Source organism: Balaenoptera musculus, chromosome X, assembly GCF_009873245.2.
Source record: "Balaenoptera musculus isolate JJ_BM4_2016_0621 chromosome X, mBalMus1.pri.v3, whole genome shotgun sequence".
NCBI lineage: Eukaryota > Metazoa > Chordata > Mammalia > Artiodactyla > Balaenopteridae > Balaenoptera > Balaenoptera musculus.
In genome coordinates, this window is record NC_045806.1 from 104,316,826 (window position 1) to 104,329,624 (window position 12,799).

Genomic DNA, 12,799 nt, shown 5'->3' on the forward strand with positions numbered 1-12,799 from the left:
CATTAATATTTAATTGATCCATTCCTTAAACATTTTTGGCTCCCTTGAGGTGACCTTGAGGCCACAGAAAATGCTTGATAATTATTCAATTATTTTTATCAAGCTGTACTTTATTAAGCAGGAAACTTATTTTAGCTCAACCCTGAGTCAGAAATTATACTTGGGACTTCCCTGGTGGTACAGTGGTTAAGAATCCGCCTGCCAATGCAGGGGACACGGGTTCGAGCCCCGGTGCAGGAAGATCCCACATGCCACGGAGCAACCAAGCCCGTGCGCCACAACTACTGAGTCTGTGCTCTAGAGCCCGCGAGCCACAACTACTGAAGCCCGCGTGCCTAGAGCCCGTGCTCCGCAACAAAGAGTAGCCCCTGCTCACCGCAACTAGAGAAAGCCTGTGTGCAGCAACAAAGACCCAACGCAGCCAAAAACAAATAAATACAGAAAGAAAGAAAGAAAGAAATTATACTTGCATAGGTTGTTAATGTATTTTCTGAGCATAACATTTTAATCAATATATCAATTGAGAAATCTCCATTACTGCCTCCAATCTTTTTTGGAATGAAGCAGACCACCTAGGTTTACACCCTGGCTCTATCGTTTACTTTCTATATGATCTTGAGCAATTTATTTAACTTCTCGGTGCCTCAGTTTCCTAATTTGTAAAGTAGTGTTAATAGTAGTTTCTACCTCATGAGGATTAAGTGAAATTATTCACATAAAGGACTCAGCACAGTGCCTTGTACATAAGTAAACCCTGAATACAAGTGAGCTAATATTATTAGTAATTATACTGGGCATCAAACTATGGACTCTGGGTCATACTTAACACGTAACAAGGAAACAATATAGACAGGATATAATTTAGTGCTTGATTGTATGGTGCATATGATAAACACCATGGTAGATTGGGGTGGTGGATGTCAGAGGTATCATGGGAGATATGGCTTGAGTTGGGACTTAAATGATGAACTGAGAATGATGGGTGTAGAAGATGAGTCTTGAAAAAAACAAAAAAAGAAAATGAGTCTTGGCGGACCACAGAAGTCAAGTAAATGGTTGATTAGTGTACCATTTAATTGAAAATCTCACTCTGGCCTCTCCAACAAAAATTTCAATTTAGATAGGAAGTAAACAGTCTCTTCAGAAAATGGTCTGTTATCCTAAATTTAGTGTGTGTGTGTGTGTGTTTGTGTGCACGTGTGCACATGTGCGTTGATTGGTGTAGTTTATCATCCTTTAAGTAGTGCACATGAATTATCTTGTTTAATTCTTATAACAACCCTATTAGACAGTTATTATTATTATCAGCCCCATTTGGAAGGTAAGGAAATTGAAGCACAGAGATAGCAAGAAACTTTTCCCAAACCCTACAGCCAGAAGTACATAGCAGAGCTAATATTTGACCCCAGAAATTCTAACTTCAAAGCCCTGTGCTCTTAATCAGAAAGTTGCTTCTACTTAAAATTCATAAGGTCTTATAACTTTTAAAGGTAAACTGTTAGCCAGAACAATAAAAGAAGACACTTTTACACCTAATTTGGTGCTTAAACGATGACTGCTATCTTATTGTTTTAAGCCCCATTTGGATTCAAATGACAAGGTATATAATTGTCTAAGCACAAATAGAAACCTTGAGGAGTCAAATTTAACAACGTACTTCATTTTAAGTTAATATACAGAAATTAGAAATAAAAATTTTTGTCAATTTCATGTTTTCTTGAGTAGAAAGTAAGAGGAAAGTGAGGATTTGTTGTTTTAGGCTCATTCAGAGGTGATTTGGCTGTTTTGAGGCCTGACTGTACAATGTATTAGATGCCTTTGTTTGCTTGATTAAAACAGAAGTGGTTACCCTGAGGCCTTGGAGCCACATATGGCTTTCTAAAACATGTGCAGCTCTTGAATTAAATGTAAAATATTCTACTGTGAATTGTCATGATGCTGTGTCCTTTGAAAGATGTAAAGTGGTACTAAAAGGTAAAGACACAAGAGGGAGCTCTAAATAACTAAGAACAAAGAAAACTACCTCACGACGTGTGTAGTGCAAGCTACACTAGCATCTGACAGTTTAGACAGTAGTACGTTGATTTAATTTAGTAGAATAAATGCCACAGATATGGGAGGCAGCATGGTTGTAACAATTAAGAAAACAGAAACTGAAGTCATATAGCCCTGAATTGGAACCTTGGTTCTGTTACTTTCTAGCTGTGTGATCCTGGAAAAGTCACTTACCATCCCCACTCCAAGCATTAGTTTTCCCATTTGTAAACAGGGAAAATTGTACCTATACCTGATAGCATTATTGTGAGAATTAAATGAGATATAATACATGGAAAGAGTTTGGAGTATTGCCTGGTTACTGTAAATATTCAATAAACTGAGACTTACAAAATAGTATGACTTTATACTGTTTATACCGAGGATTCCTAATTTTCACTCTTGGCCAGATTGGTCATCACTGTGCTAGAGGCTGGGCTATTCCTTTCTTTCATGAACATTTAATAAATGACTCACCTCCATCATTGTCCAAGTTATCTCCACAAAGCATTTCCATGACAACATTGCAGCCTGTCCCACTCCAACCCACCTGACACACACAGTGCCAACCATTTTGATCCAGGGTACATCGCCCATTTCCAAAGCAGAGCCCCGGGCAGCCATCTGAAAAGACAGCAGAGAGTAACAAATTCAGAGACATCAGAATGGGATTGGCCAACAATGATGTATCTGCCTAGAGGGAAAAATCGAATCATCTGGGCTCCATTCAGATGAGGTGTTGAATAAATGGAAGAGGAGCTTGCATGCTTATACCACCTTCCCAGGGAACTTGTTATCCCTTACTCTGCTGTGCTTTTCCTTAGAGAGCCAATTAAACATTATTAATGCTAAACCCAATTCCCAACCTCTGATTCGGACAGGATAAAAACTATGATGGGGACAAGACATGTTTTCTGTTTCTTTTCGAAAAAGGTATCTCCTCATCTCAATCAAAACTGGATGGATGATATTGTATCTAGTTATGGCCAAAAAGTTGGGAAAAGACAGCAGTTTCTATGAAGAGATACTTCTCCTAACTACTGCTACTCTGGGCTGATTTTTCCCTTGTGAGATGTTGCTTCAGGACTTAGGTATGTTGGTATACAGTTCAGACCATACCATTAATTGCCCACATGGTGCCTTAGAAATGTGCTGCAGTTGCTTTACATCTATTCAGCTTTTCTCTTCAAGATTATTATTGATCTGAAAGCTAAGGATTGATTTTTTTACTTATCTGGTATCTCTCTCAGAAACTAGCATAATAGTATACCTGTAGTAAGTGCTCAACAAATGTTTATGGAATTAATGCACACCAAATTTAGACTTTCAGAATTCTAGAGAATAACTGGATAAATATAGTCAAGAGGAAATTATAATGCTTAAATGACTTCTATCCATTGATAACCCTAACCACAAACACTAACGATGGTCTCTATTTAGACTTTTAATTTCTCAGGGATGACCTACTCTTTCTACCAGTGGTTCAGAAATAGGCTATTCCAAAGGGCAACTCTGCATGTCCCAAGTGCTCAGTGGGCAGATGAACAGAGAGAGCAATAATGGCATATAGCTTCTGGAAATTTCCCCAGTAGCAACGCAGGACCAGATCTGGATTTTACAGGAGAGAGTCCAATCAATATTCTTTCCATTTTCTGTCTTTGAAAGAAAATTCCAGAAGTATAAAAAGCAAAAGAATTTTTTTTTTAAATCTGTAGAAGTAATCCAGTGTTTCTTGCAAATGGTTTTCCTAGCAACTCTCAACAGACCAGAAGAAGAAAAGACTTTAAAATAAAATGACAGATGGCTGTTAGAAAATATGAAAAGATTATATATATATTCCTCACCCACATGTATAAGATTAAGAAAGAAATTTATCTAGTTCCATTCTCATGCACATACAGTGGATAAAGAGAAATTAGGGATAATTTGAGTAGGACATTTTCAACCTTCTGAGGCTGAGGTAATGAAAGGCACCAGGAAATCTGACAGAAAAACCCTTGCAGTCTCTATCGAATGCAGATCCCTGGTGGGGATGGATGATGAGGTACTAACAGGGGAATAATTCTTCTGCCCGTGTAAGGATACTCTACACGGACTTAAAGCTATATTGTTATGTTAGAGAAAAAGTTCAGCTGTCTACCTAAACCTAGTTCATTTAATAATTACTTCTCTGTCATATAAACAGACACACACACACACACACACCCCTTGACATCAAGACAAAGAAAAATAATTCTTAAAACTGCTTATCAGTCTATTAAACTCTATGGCAAAAAATGAATCTTTGGTATTGGGAAAGCAAATTACTTTTAAGTCTATTACAGCATGAACCTGACAATATTGCACTTAAGTAAGACTGCCAACATTAAAAACAACAACAAACAACACCCAAACCCCACCAACACTTCCTTTCCCACATGCATATTTTCGGTTTAAAATATTTTTCTGTTATAAAACTAGAGAGAATGGGCTTACCTCGGACAGCATCTAAGTAGTGAGCTAAAAAGGGGGGAAAACAGTGATTGAATGAATTTCTGGGAGACCAAAGCTATACAACAAGTACTAATGGTTTACCATCTGTTGCCTGGGAGAACAGCAAACTGTGAATTCTGAAATGCCTGCAGCTCAGAAGTTGGTACACTGGCCTGTGTAGTTTGTGAATAATATTTTCTGTGGGAAAGATATTAATGGCTTTTCTGCAAGAAACTCTATTAGGCTTCCTAAAAAAGTGTCATATTTCATTAGAAGTATAAGAACTGCATTTTTACATTTCAGTAATAACTCATGAAAGAGTGCTAGTTTGAACTTCTTATTAGTAATATCTTTAGAAGGGAGTTCTGGAGTAACCACCTTTGGTAATCATGACAATATTTAAATCCTCCTATGTGAAGGCAATAAACTTACTCTAGTGCAGGAATGTAATTACTTAAGCTGCATCTGAATCTCACCCCTCACCACCTATTTAATGAATCTTAAGTATTTTCCACAGTCACAGAACAAGACTGACTGTAGTTGAGTAGTAATGCAGTTTATTAAAATTATATGTTATATATATTATATATATTATACATTACTTTGGCAGGTTCCAACCATTATAACAAAAATCACCTAAAAATGAAAGCTGTAGTACAGTCTAGAGGGGAAAAAAAGCCCATAAACAATGAATTGTGTATCCAGAGGCCCACGCTTGCTTTTGCACTGTATGAATTTTCTGTGTGCTCATAGAATGACACTGGAACATTCTGTGACCCACTTTCCTTAGCTGAACAATGGTAATCATATTTGTCCCTCTGTATACATACAGGGAACCTTCGTGGCAGATACATGTGTGTGTCAAGGGCTTTGATATTTTTCTCAGAAAAAAGTATTTTATAAATGAAACTTTCATTATTATTAGTGTTTTTTATGGTGTGAAGACCACGTGATAGATTAATTATTACATAGACTTTCTCACACCCACAGGTGTTCTCCCAGGAAGCAGCCTGAAAATTAGTGAAATTGGTGACAAGGGATGAGAGAGGGTGGATGCCTTGGTACAAACTCTCTATACTACCCAATAAACAATTCAACACAGATGTTCTATTGATGGCAGGTCAGGAGTGTCTTCCTTATACACATTAAAGACAGCCCTTAATGATATTGAATGGCCCCTGATAAAGTAGTCCCATTTAATGAAATTGCCTCTAAGTGCTTTCAACCAAAACAACCTATACTTTTCAAAAGGAAAAATGGCCAGTGAATGTTACCTTTACAACAAAAGCACTTTTCTTATTAACTAATGACACTATATTCTAATGTATCATCTTTCATTTGAGTAACTCAAAGCACTTGAAAGCAGAAAATATAAAGAATACTGAAGTAATGAGAAAGGAAAAGACACAGAAATAAGTAAGATATTATCAACAAAACAGGAAACCTCCCAGTTAAGGAAACTTTCAAACTTATGGCCAGCCCTCCTACTTCTTCCCTCTTCCCACCTCAAATTCTACAAACAGCTTGGTGATTGACTTGCTAGACTGCTTTACTTCTTCAATTAATCCAATTTACTTTGTTCAAAGTATGGTGGTACTTACCAATTGTGCAGTGGTCGCCCTCCCATCCAGGGCTACACTCACATTTTCCATCTTTGCATTGGCCATGCTCAGCACAATGAGAATGACAGGAGCGTTCTTCACACGTTGGTCCTACCCAACCTTCTTCGCATTGGCAAATTCCCCTTGAGCAGACTCCATGGCTACCACATTCCATGGTACAGAGCTCTGTGGGGAATTCAAAGAAGATGTATTTACATAATTTATTACAACCAGAGTCTACTCTTTCAAAAACACATTAGAATTACCAAAATCTCAGTCTATACCTGTATTTAAAATATATAAACAAAATGTCACAAAGCCCTCTAGCATTTGAGTGAATGTACAAGGAACTCTGTTAAAAAAGGTAGTTATATCTCTATGTATAAAATAAACTCTAAATCATATTGCTTTTGAGCAGTCCACAAAATGATAAGAGCATTCAAGGCTTGGAAATGAAGTCAGTGCCAAACAAATGTCAAGCGGTTTTCACTAAACATTCATTAAGATTACAGATAATGTTGTAGGGATTTTGTGATGCTACAAGGAAATCACTGGGGAAAACACACAGTGCCCTAACTTCATTCGGGTTTTACAATCAGAAAGATGATAGCTTTCTAATAAAATTCATAATATACAAGAGGTAAAGCTGCCAGTGACAGTAATCAACTGCTTTCTCTGATCATACTAACAATATTTGCATTTATTTTAAGGATTTAAAGTGACTCTTGGTTGATTAAAACACACAGTCTTCTTATCTCAAAATGCCATTCAATATTTAGCCAATATAATCAAGGTGTATTATTAGCTCTGCCCAGTTTCTCTCTTCTGTATCCTTGACATTTTTTTGAGAAACACTGAATATTAATAAAATCATGGCAGTAGAAAACCAAAATAAAAGTTTGGCTAGCTTGTTTCTTCATCAAATTCCCTTGCTGGAGGAGCAGAAGGGAGATAAAAGCCTATTGAGAGAATGCAATAGGTTTTGGGTACAATTGGCCACATATCCTTGAATGAAAAAGAGGGTGTTCTGGAAGCCAAGTTGTCTATCTTTCATAGTCTCAAATTCTGAAACTGGTTTTATATATTGATAGATATTGACATATGATGATATAAGTATTACCCTATATTACATGTAATAAAGCTCTTCATATGTAACAAAGGTTTCTACTCTATAGATAGCAGAGTTATTTTTCAGTAGGTGAGAATATTCTTCTGATAAAGCCATGATTATGAATTTTATTACTATCTGGATCAATATACTCACTAATTCATTCACAAGTATTCTTTGAGGGTCAAGATATCATAGAAAGAGCAAATGGTTTGGAATAAGAATTCCTCTGCATAAAAGCTGCGTATCCTTAGGCAAATTACTAACATGCTTTCTTAATCTCTGCTTGTGTAACTACACAATGAAAGAAATAATATTTACACCTGACAGGGTCATTGGGCAGTTTGAGATATATTTTGGAGGTAGAACCAATATGAATTCCTTAAGAGGGGATACAGGAAATGAAGGAAAGTGAAAAATAAAAGTTTTGGCTTAAACAAATGGGTGGGTAATGCTGCCACTAACAAAATGGAAAAGGATAAAGGAAGAATAAGATGGAAGATCAAACAGATTAACATTGAGATAACGTATAGATAGCCAAATGAAGATGTCAATTAAGCAGTAAGATATATGAATTTGACAGGCCAGGGCTAGAGATATGAAATTGGCAACCATTAGCATATAGGTGGTATTTAGCATTTAAGTTTGAGACCAGATGATATCCCCTAAGGAATGAGCCCTGAGGTGTTCCGTGATTTAAAGATAAGGTAGAAAAAGAGGAACCATCAAAGGAGACTGAGAAGGAGAGGGCAGTGAGTGATAGGAGGAAATCTAATAGATTGTGGTATAGCTAAAGCCAAGAGGACACTTTTTCAAGAAGAAGGGGGTAGTTATCATAAGGACAGAGTAAAGGGCCAAAGTAGGTGATTAAATAGTTAATCCCACTAGGGGATTACAAGTAAAGAAAAAAGTATAGGAGACCCCTGTAAGTTAATGATCACTCAAGAAAGCAGATTTGCTTAACCACAAAACCAAGCAGGCTTGCTTAGCAACAAAACCAGGTTACAGAAACATGAGACATGCCCCCAAACAATAAAACAATGGTGGCATGAGACCCACATCCTTCCCAGTGAGCTCAGTAAGTTAATGATTACTAGGACACGCTCCTCTGCGCGCACTAAAAACAAAAATATAAGGAAAAGGTGACATTATACTAAAACCTGAAATGATTTAACATATTTCAGTATATGTTACTGCCTTTTTGCTCATTTCCATTGCACCATGACAGTCCCAGCTTGACCATGTAGGGACAAGAAAACTCCCCCACCCGACATGGAGGAGGAACTGAGGACAATGGAATTTTGATGTCTATTCAAGAATGAGGAAGAAGGTGGTTTTCTCCCCCTCCCCACTTTTCCTTTGATTATAAAACTGTAGCCCACTAAGTTCTTGGGGTGTGGCACCCTCTCGCCCACCTGCTTGTAAGCCTCACAAGTGTCCTATTCTAATAAATCACTTCTTATCTATCACTTTGCCTCTTGCTGAATTCTTTCTGCATTGAGACATAAAGAACTGGAGCTCCTCGGAGCCCCTGAAGTGCCACCTAATGGTTTCAGTTACATAAAAAATATTGCTCAGAGGTCAAGTGAGACATGGGCAGAGAAGTACCCATTGGATTTACCACATGGAAATTGTTGGTAACTTTAGGAAGAGCTGTATTGATAAAGTGGTAGTTGTAAAGCCAGATTGCACTGGGTGGAAGAGTGAATAGAAAACTGTGTGTGGGATCACCAGGTTGTGAGAAAAGTCTAGGGCCCAGACAACACCAAAAAGGGGGGACTTAGCCTAATAAATGGTAGCTCAAGTAGGTTAATCTTGAATTAGCACCAATACTCTATATCTTGATTCTGAATCTATGATTGATAATCTGGATTTTAAAATTCAGTTCTTATAGTGAATTTGATATTGTAATTATGCTCCCCTTAATGGCCTCCCTTAAGACACTAAAAGCTGAACTGAAAGGGCCTAAGATTCGAAAGCTAAATTGGTCAAAGCCAATCAAGCCAGAGCTGACTGAAACAATGAGAGGCAAACATTTTGCCTATATTGCTTTATACAACTATAAATTTTAGACATAGGAGTACATCATTCTGATGATTTCCTGAAAAGTAGTAGGACTAGATGAAATAGTATTCATCTAGAATTTATTCACCGTTCAGAACTAGATGAACAGTATTGGCAAAATGGCAGACTAGGCTATCTTTAAACCACCTTGATATAAACCCTTAGAAATGCTGAATATAATGTAATAATTTTTTAAATTGCATGTCTTAGCTCACAAGAAAGAGAAATTCTCAAACGCTGGAAGCAAAGAGGATGCTAACAGTCAAAGATGTAAGCATATAAGTCAACCCTCTGGCAGCATAGAGGGGTTATTTAATGACCAGGGGCTTGGGTATCTGTGTCCACAAAGGGAAAAGAGATGAGGTCTTTGGTCCATTTAAGATGGGGAGTTGTACGGAAACTCCTGCAGAAAGCAAGGACAACCCCTGAAAAGCTGCAATCTCAATGAGATGGGGACTAATAAACTATCCACTAGCCCAGAGAGATGGCAAAGAAGCATTGACTATATAATAGTAACAACAACAACATCAACAACAATAACAATTGGGGGGTTAGAAAACAGTAGTGAAATAAAATATTACCTTATCATAATACATGCAATGGAGTGCCCTGTGTTCAATATTTCTAAAGCCTTGTATTTTTCGGGAGTTAGGTAAGAGACACTTTGTCAAGTATGCATATAAAAATGTAAAGGTGGAGCTCTGTTTCTAGTGATTGTGACCTAAGTAATTTTTACTATTCTCTTCTGATGAGAACTAGAAAATCTAGACAAAATATATTTTAAAATTTGTTGGATGTTACTACTAGAATTCACAAAAGGGTAAAGAATTGCTGGGCCAAGTTCCAGGAGAAAACGAAAACCCAGAGAGGTGTCTGATATTTTTGGATGCTTCTTTTCTAGAAGTGTCTGTCAATTCTGGTAGATGCAGCTGGAAGGCTCAAAGGTTGGGTAAAGCTTTTGTCAGTCTCATGGGGACAGAAAAAATACTTGACTGGATAATGGCTAGGAAATTTCCAATACTGAAGAAAACACCAAGCCAAATATTGAAGCAAAACTGAAGGAGCAAAAAAGAGAAAAAGGCAGATTCACAATTATAGTCAGAGACTTTTATGACCCCCTTTCTCATTAATTAACTGACAGAACAAGCAGACGACTTAGAAAGAATATGGAATATTTGACCAACATGATTAACAAATTTGATCCAATTGATACATACAGAACACTGCATTAAATAACTACAACATACACAGAAATTCCAAGTGCACATAGAACATTTACAAATATTGACCACATGCTAGGCTATAAAGCAAGTCTCAACGTATTTCTAAGTATTGAAATTATATGTAGCATGTTTTCTACCTACTATGGAATTAAACTTGAAATCAGTAACAAAAGATAATTATAAAATCCATATAATTTGGAAATTAAGAAATAGACTTCTGAATGAACTACAGAACAGAGAAGAAATCATCATGGAAATAGGAAAATATTTTGAAATGAATGAAAATGAAGGTACCACATATCAAATTTTGTGTAATATAACTCAGTCCCTATGTATAGGAAAACTTATAAGGTAGAAAGGAAAACCACCTGGAAAACAATGACCCAAGCATCCAATTTTAAAAAATTAGAAAAAGAAGAGCAAAGTAAACTCCAAGAGGGTATAAGGAAGAAAATAATAAGAGCTGAGATTAATTAAATAAGAACAAACATATGATAGAAAGGATCAACAAAGCCAATACTTGATGATTTGCATAGACTAATAAAACTGATAAATCCCTGATGGGGACTGACCAAGAAGAAAATACCGAAGACCCAAATAATTAATATCGGGAATGAAAAAGATGACATTGTTGCAGATCTTTCAGACATAAAACATCATAAGAGGATATCACAAACAACTTTTTGTCAATACATTTAAAACTTTCAGCGGAATGAAAAAATCTCTAGAAAAATACAGCTTACAATAATAAACACAAGAAAAACAGGAAACTGAATAGTTTCTATAAAAAACCTTAATAAACAATGAAAAATATTCCCTCGCCCACAAACAATTACAGCCTCAGATGACTTCATTTGTAAATATACCAAACTTTTAAGGAAGGAAAATTGCCAATCTTGAATAAACTTTTCCAAAGAATAGAAAAAGAGAAAACACTTCACAAATATGCTTTATGAGTCCAGCATAACCTTGATGTAAAATTCTGACAAGTATATTATAAGAAAAAATACAGGCCAAACTCACTCATAAATATGGATGCAAAAACTCTAAACAAAATATTAACACAGTAAAACCGGTATTACACAACAGGAAATTGTATAATGACCAATTTGTGCTTGTTCTAGAAATGTAAGATTGCATTAAAACTTGAAAATCAATCATTGTAATTCATCATATATATGGAATAAAAGAGAAAACTCATATGATCATCTCCACAGATATATAATGAGTATTTGATAAAATACTAAACATTCATTTGTGATAAAAACTTATAGCAAATTAAGACCAAAAGGAACTTTAACTGATAAAGATTAGCTGCAAAAACCCCACAGCAAACATTATTTAGTACTGAGATGTTGAAATCTTTTCTTCTATTACTGAGACTGAGAAAAGATGCCTATGATCATCACTTCTATACAACATAATTCTAGAGGTCCTAGCCAGTGCAATAATGCAAGAAAAAGAAAAAAAGTATAAAAATTGAAAAGCAATAAATAATCATATGGTAGTTCTATTTTTAGTTTTTTAAGGGACCTCTATACTGTTCTCCATAGTGGCTGTATCAATTTATATTCCCACCAACAGTGCAAGAGCGTTCCCTTTTCTCCACACCCTGTCCAGCATTTATTGTTAGTGGATTTTTTAAAAAATTTATTTATTTTATTTATCTATTTTTGGCTGCGTTGGGTCTTTGTTGCTGCTCGCGGGCTTTCTCTAGTTGTGGTGAGTGGGGGCTACTCTTCGTTGTGGTGCACGGGCTTCTCACTGCAGTGGCTTCTCTTGTTGCGGAGCACAGGCTCTAGGCACGCAGGCTTCAGTAGTTGTGGCATGCGGGCTCAGTAGTTGTGGCTCACGGGCTCTAGAGCACAGGCTCAGTAGTTGTGGTGCACGGGCTTAGTTGCTCCGTGGCAAGTGGATCTTCCTGGACCAGGGCTTGAACCCGTGTCCCCTGCACTGGCAGATGGATTCTTAACCACTGTGCCACCAGGGAAGCCAATTAGTGGATTTTTTGATGATGGCCATTCTGACCAGTGTGAGATGATACCTCATTGTAGCTTTGATTTGCATTTCTCTAATGATTAGAGATGTTGAGCATCCTTTCAATCCCACTACTGGGCATATACCCTGAGAAAACCATAATTCAAAAAGAGTCATATACCACAATGTTCATTGCAGCACTATTTACAATAGCTAGGACATGGAAGCAACCTAAGTTTCCATCGACAGATGAATGGATAAAGAAGATGTGGCACATATATACAATGGAATATTACTCAGCCATAAGAAGAAACGAAATT

General features: G+C 36.7%; 1 protein-coding gene across 1 annotated transcript in view; it reads right to left on the bottom strand.

Annotated features, from left to right (window-relative positions):
* Positions 1-12,799, bottom strand: part of TENM1 (teneurin transmembrane protein 1) — a 786,103-nt gene that overhangs the window by 175,262 nt on the left and 598,042 nt on the right. Inside the window, exons 14-16 of the mRNA XM_036840114.1 lie at positions 6,108-6,293; positions 4,510-4,533; positions 2,512-2,658 (exon numbers count right to left, since the gene is read on the bottom strand). Coding sequence (XP_036696009.1) covers positions 2,512-2,658; positions 4,510-4,533; positions 6,108-6,293 — 357 coding nt within the window. The remainder of the gene's footprint in view (positions 1-2,511; positions 2,659-4,509; positions 4,534-6,107; positions 6,294-12,799) is intronic.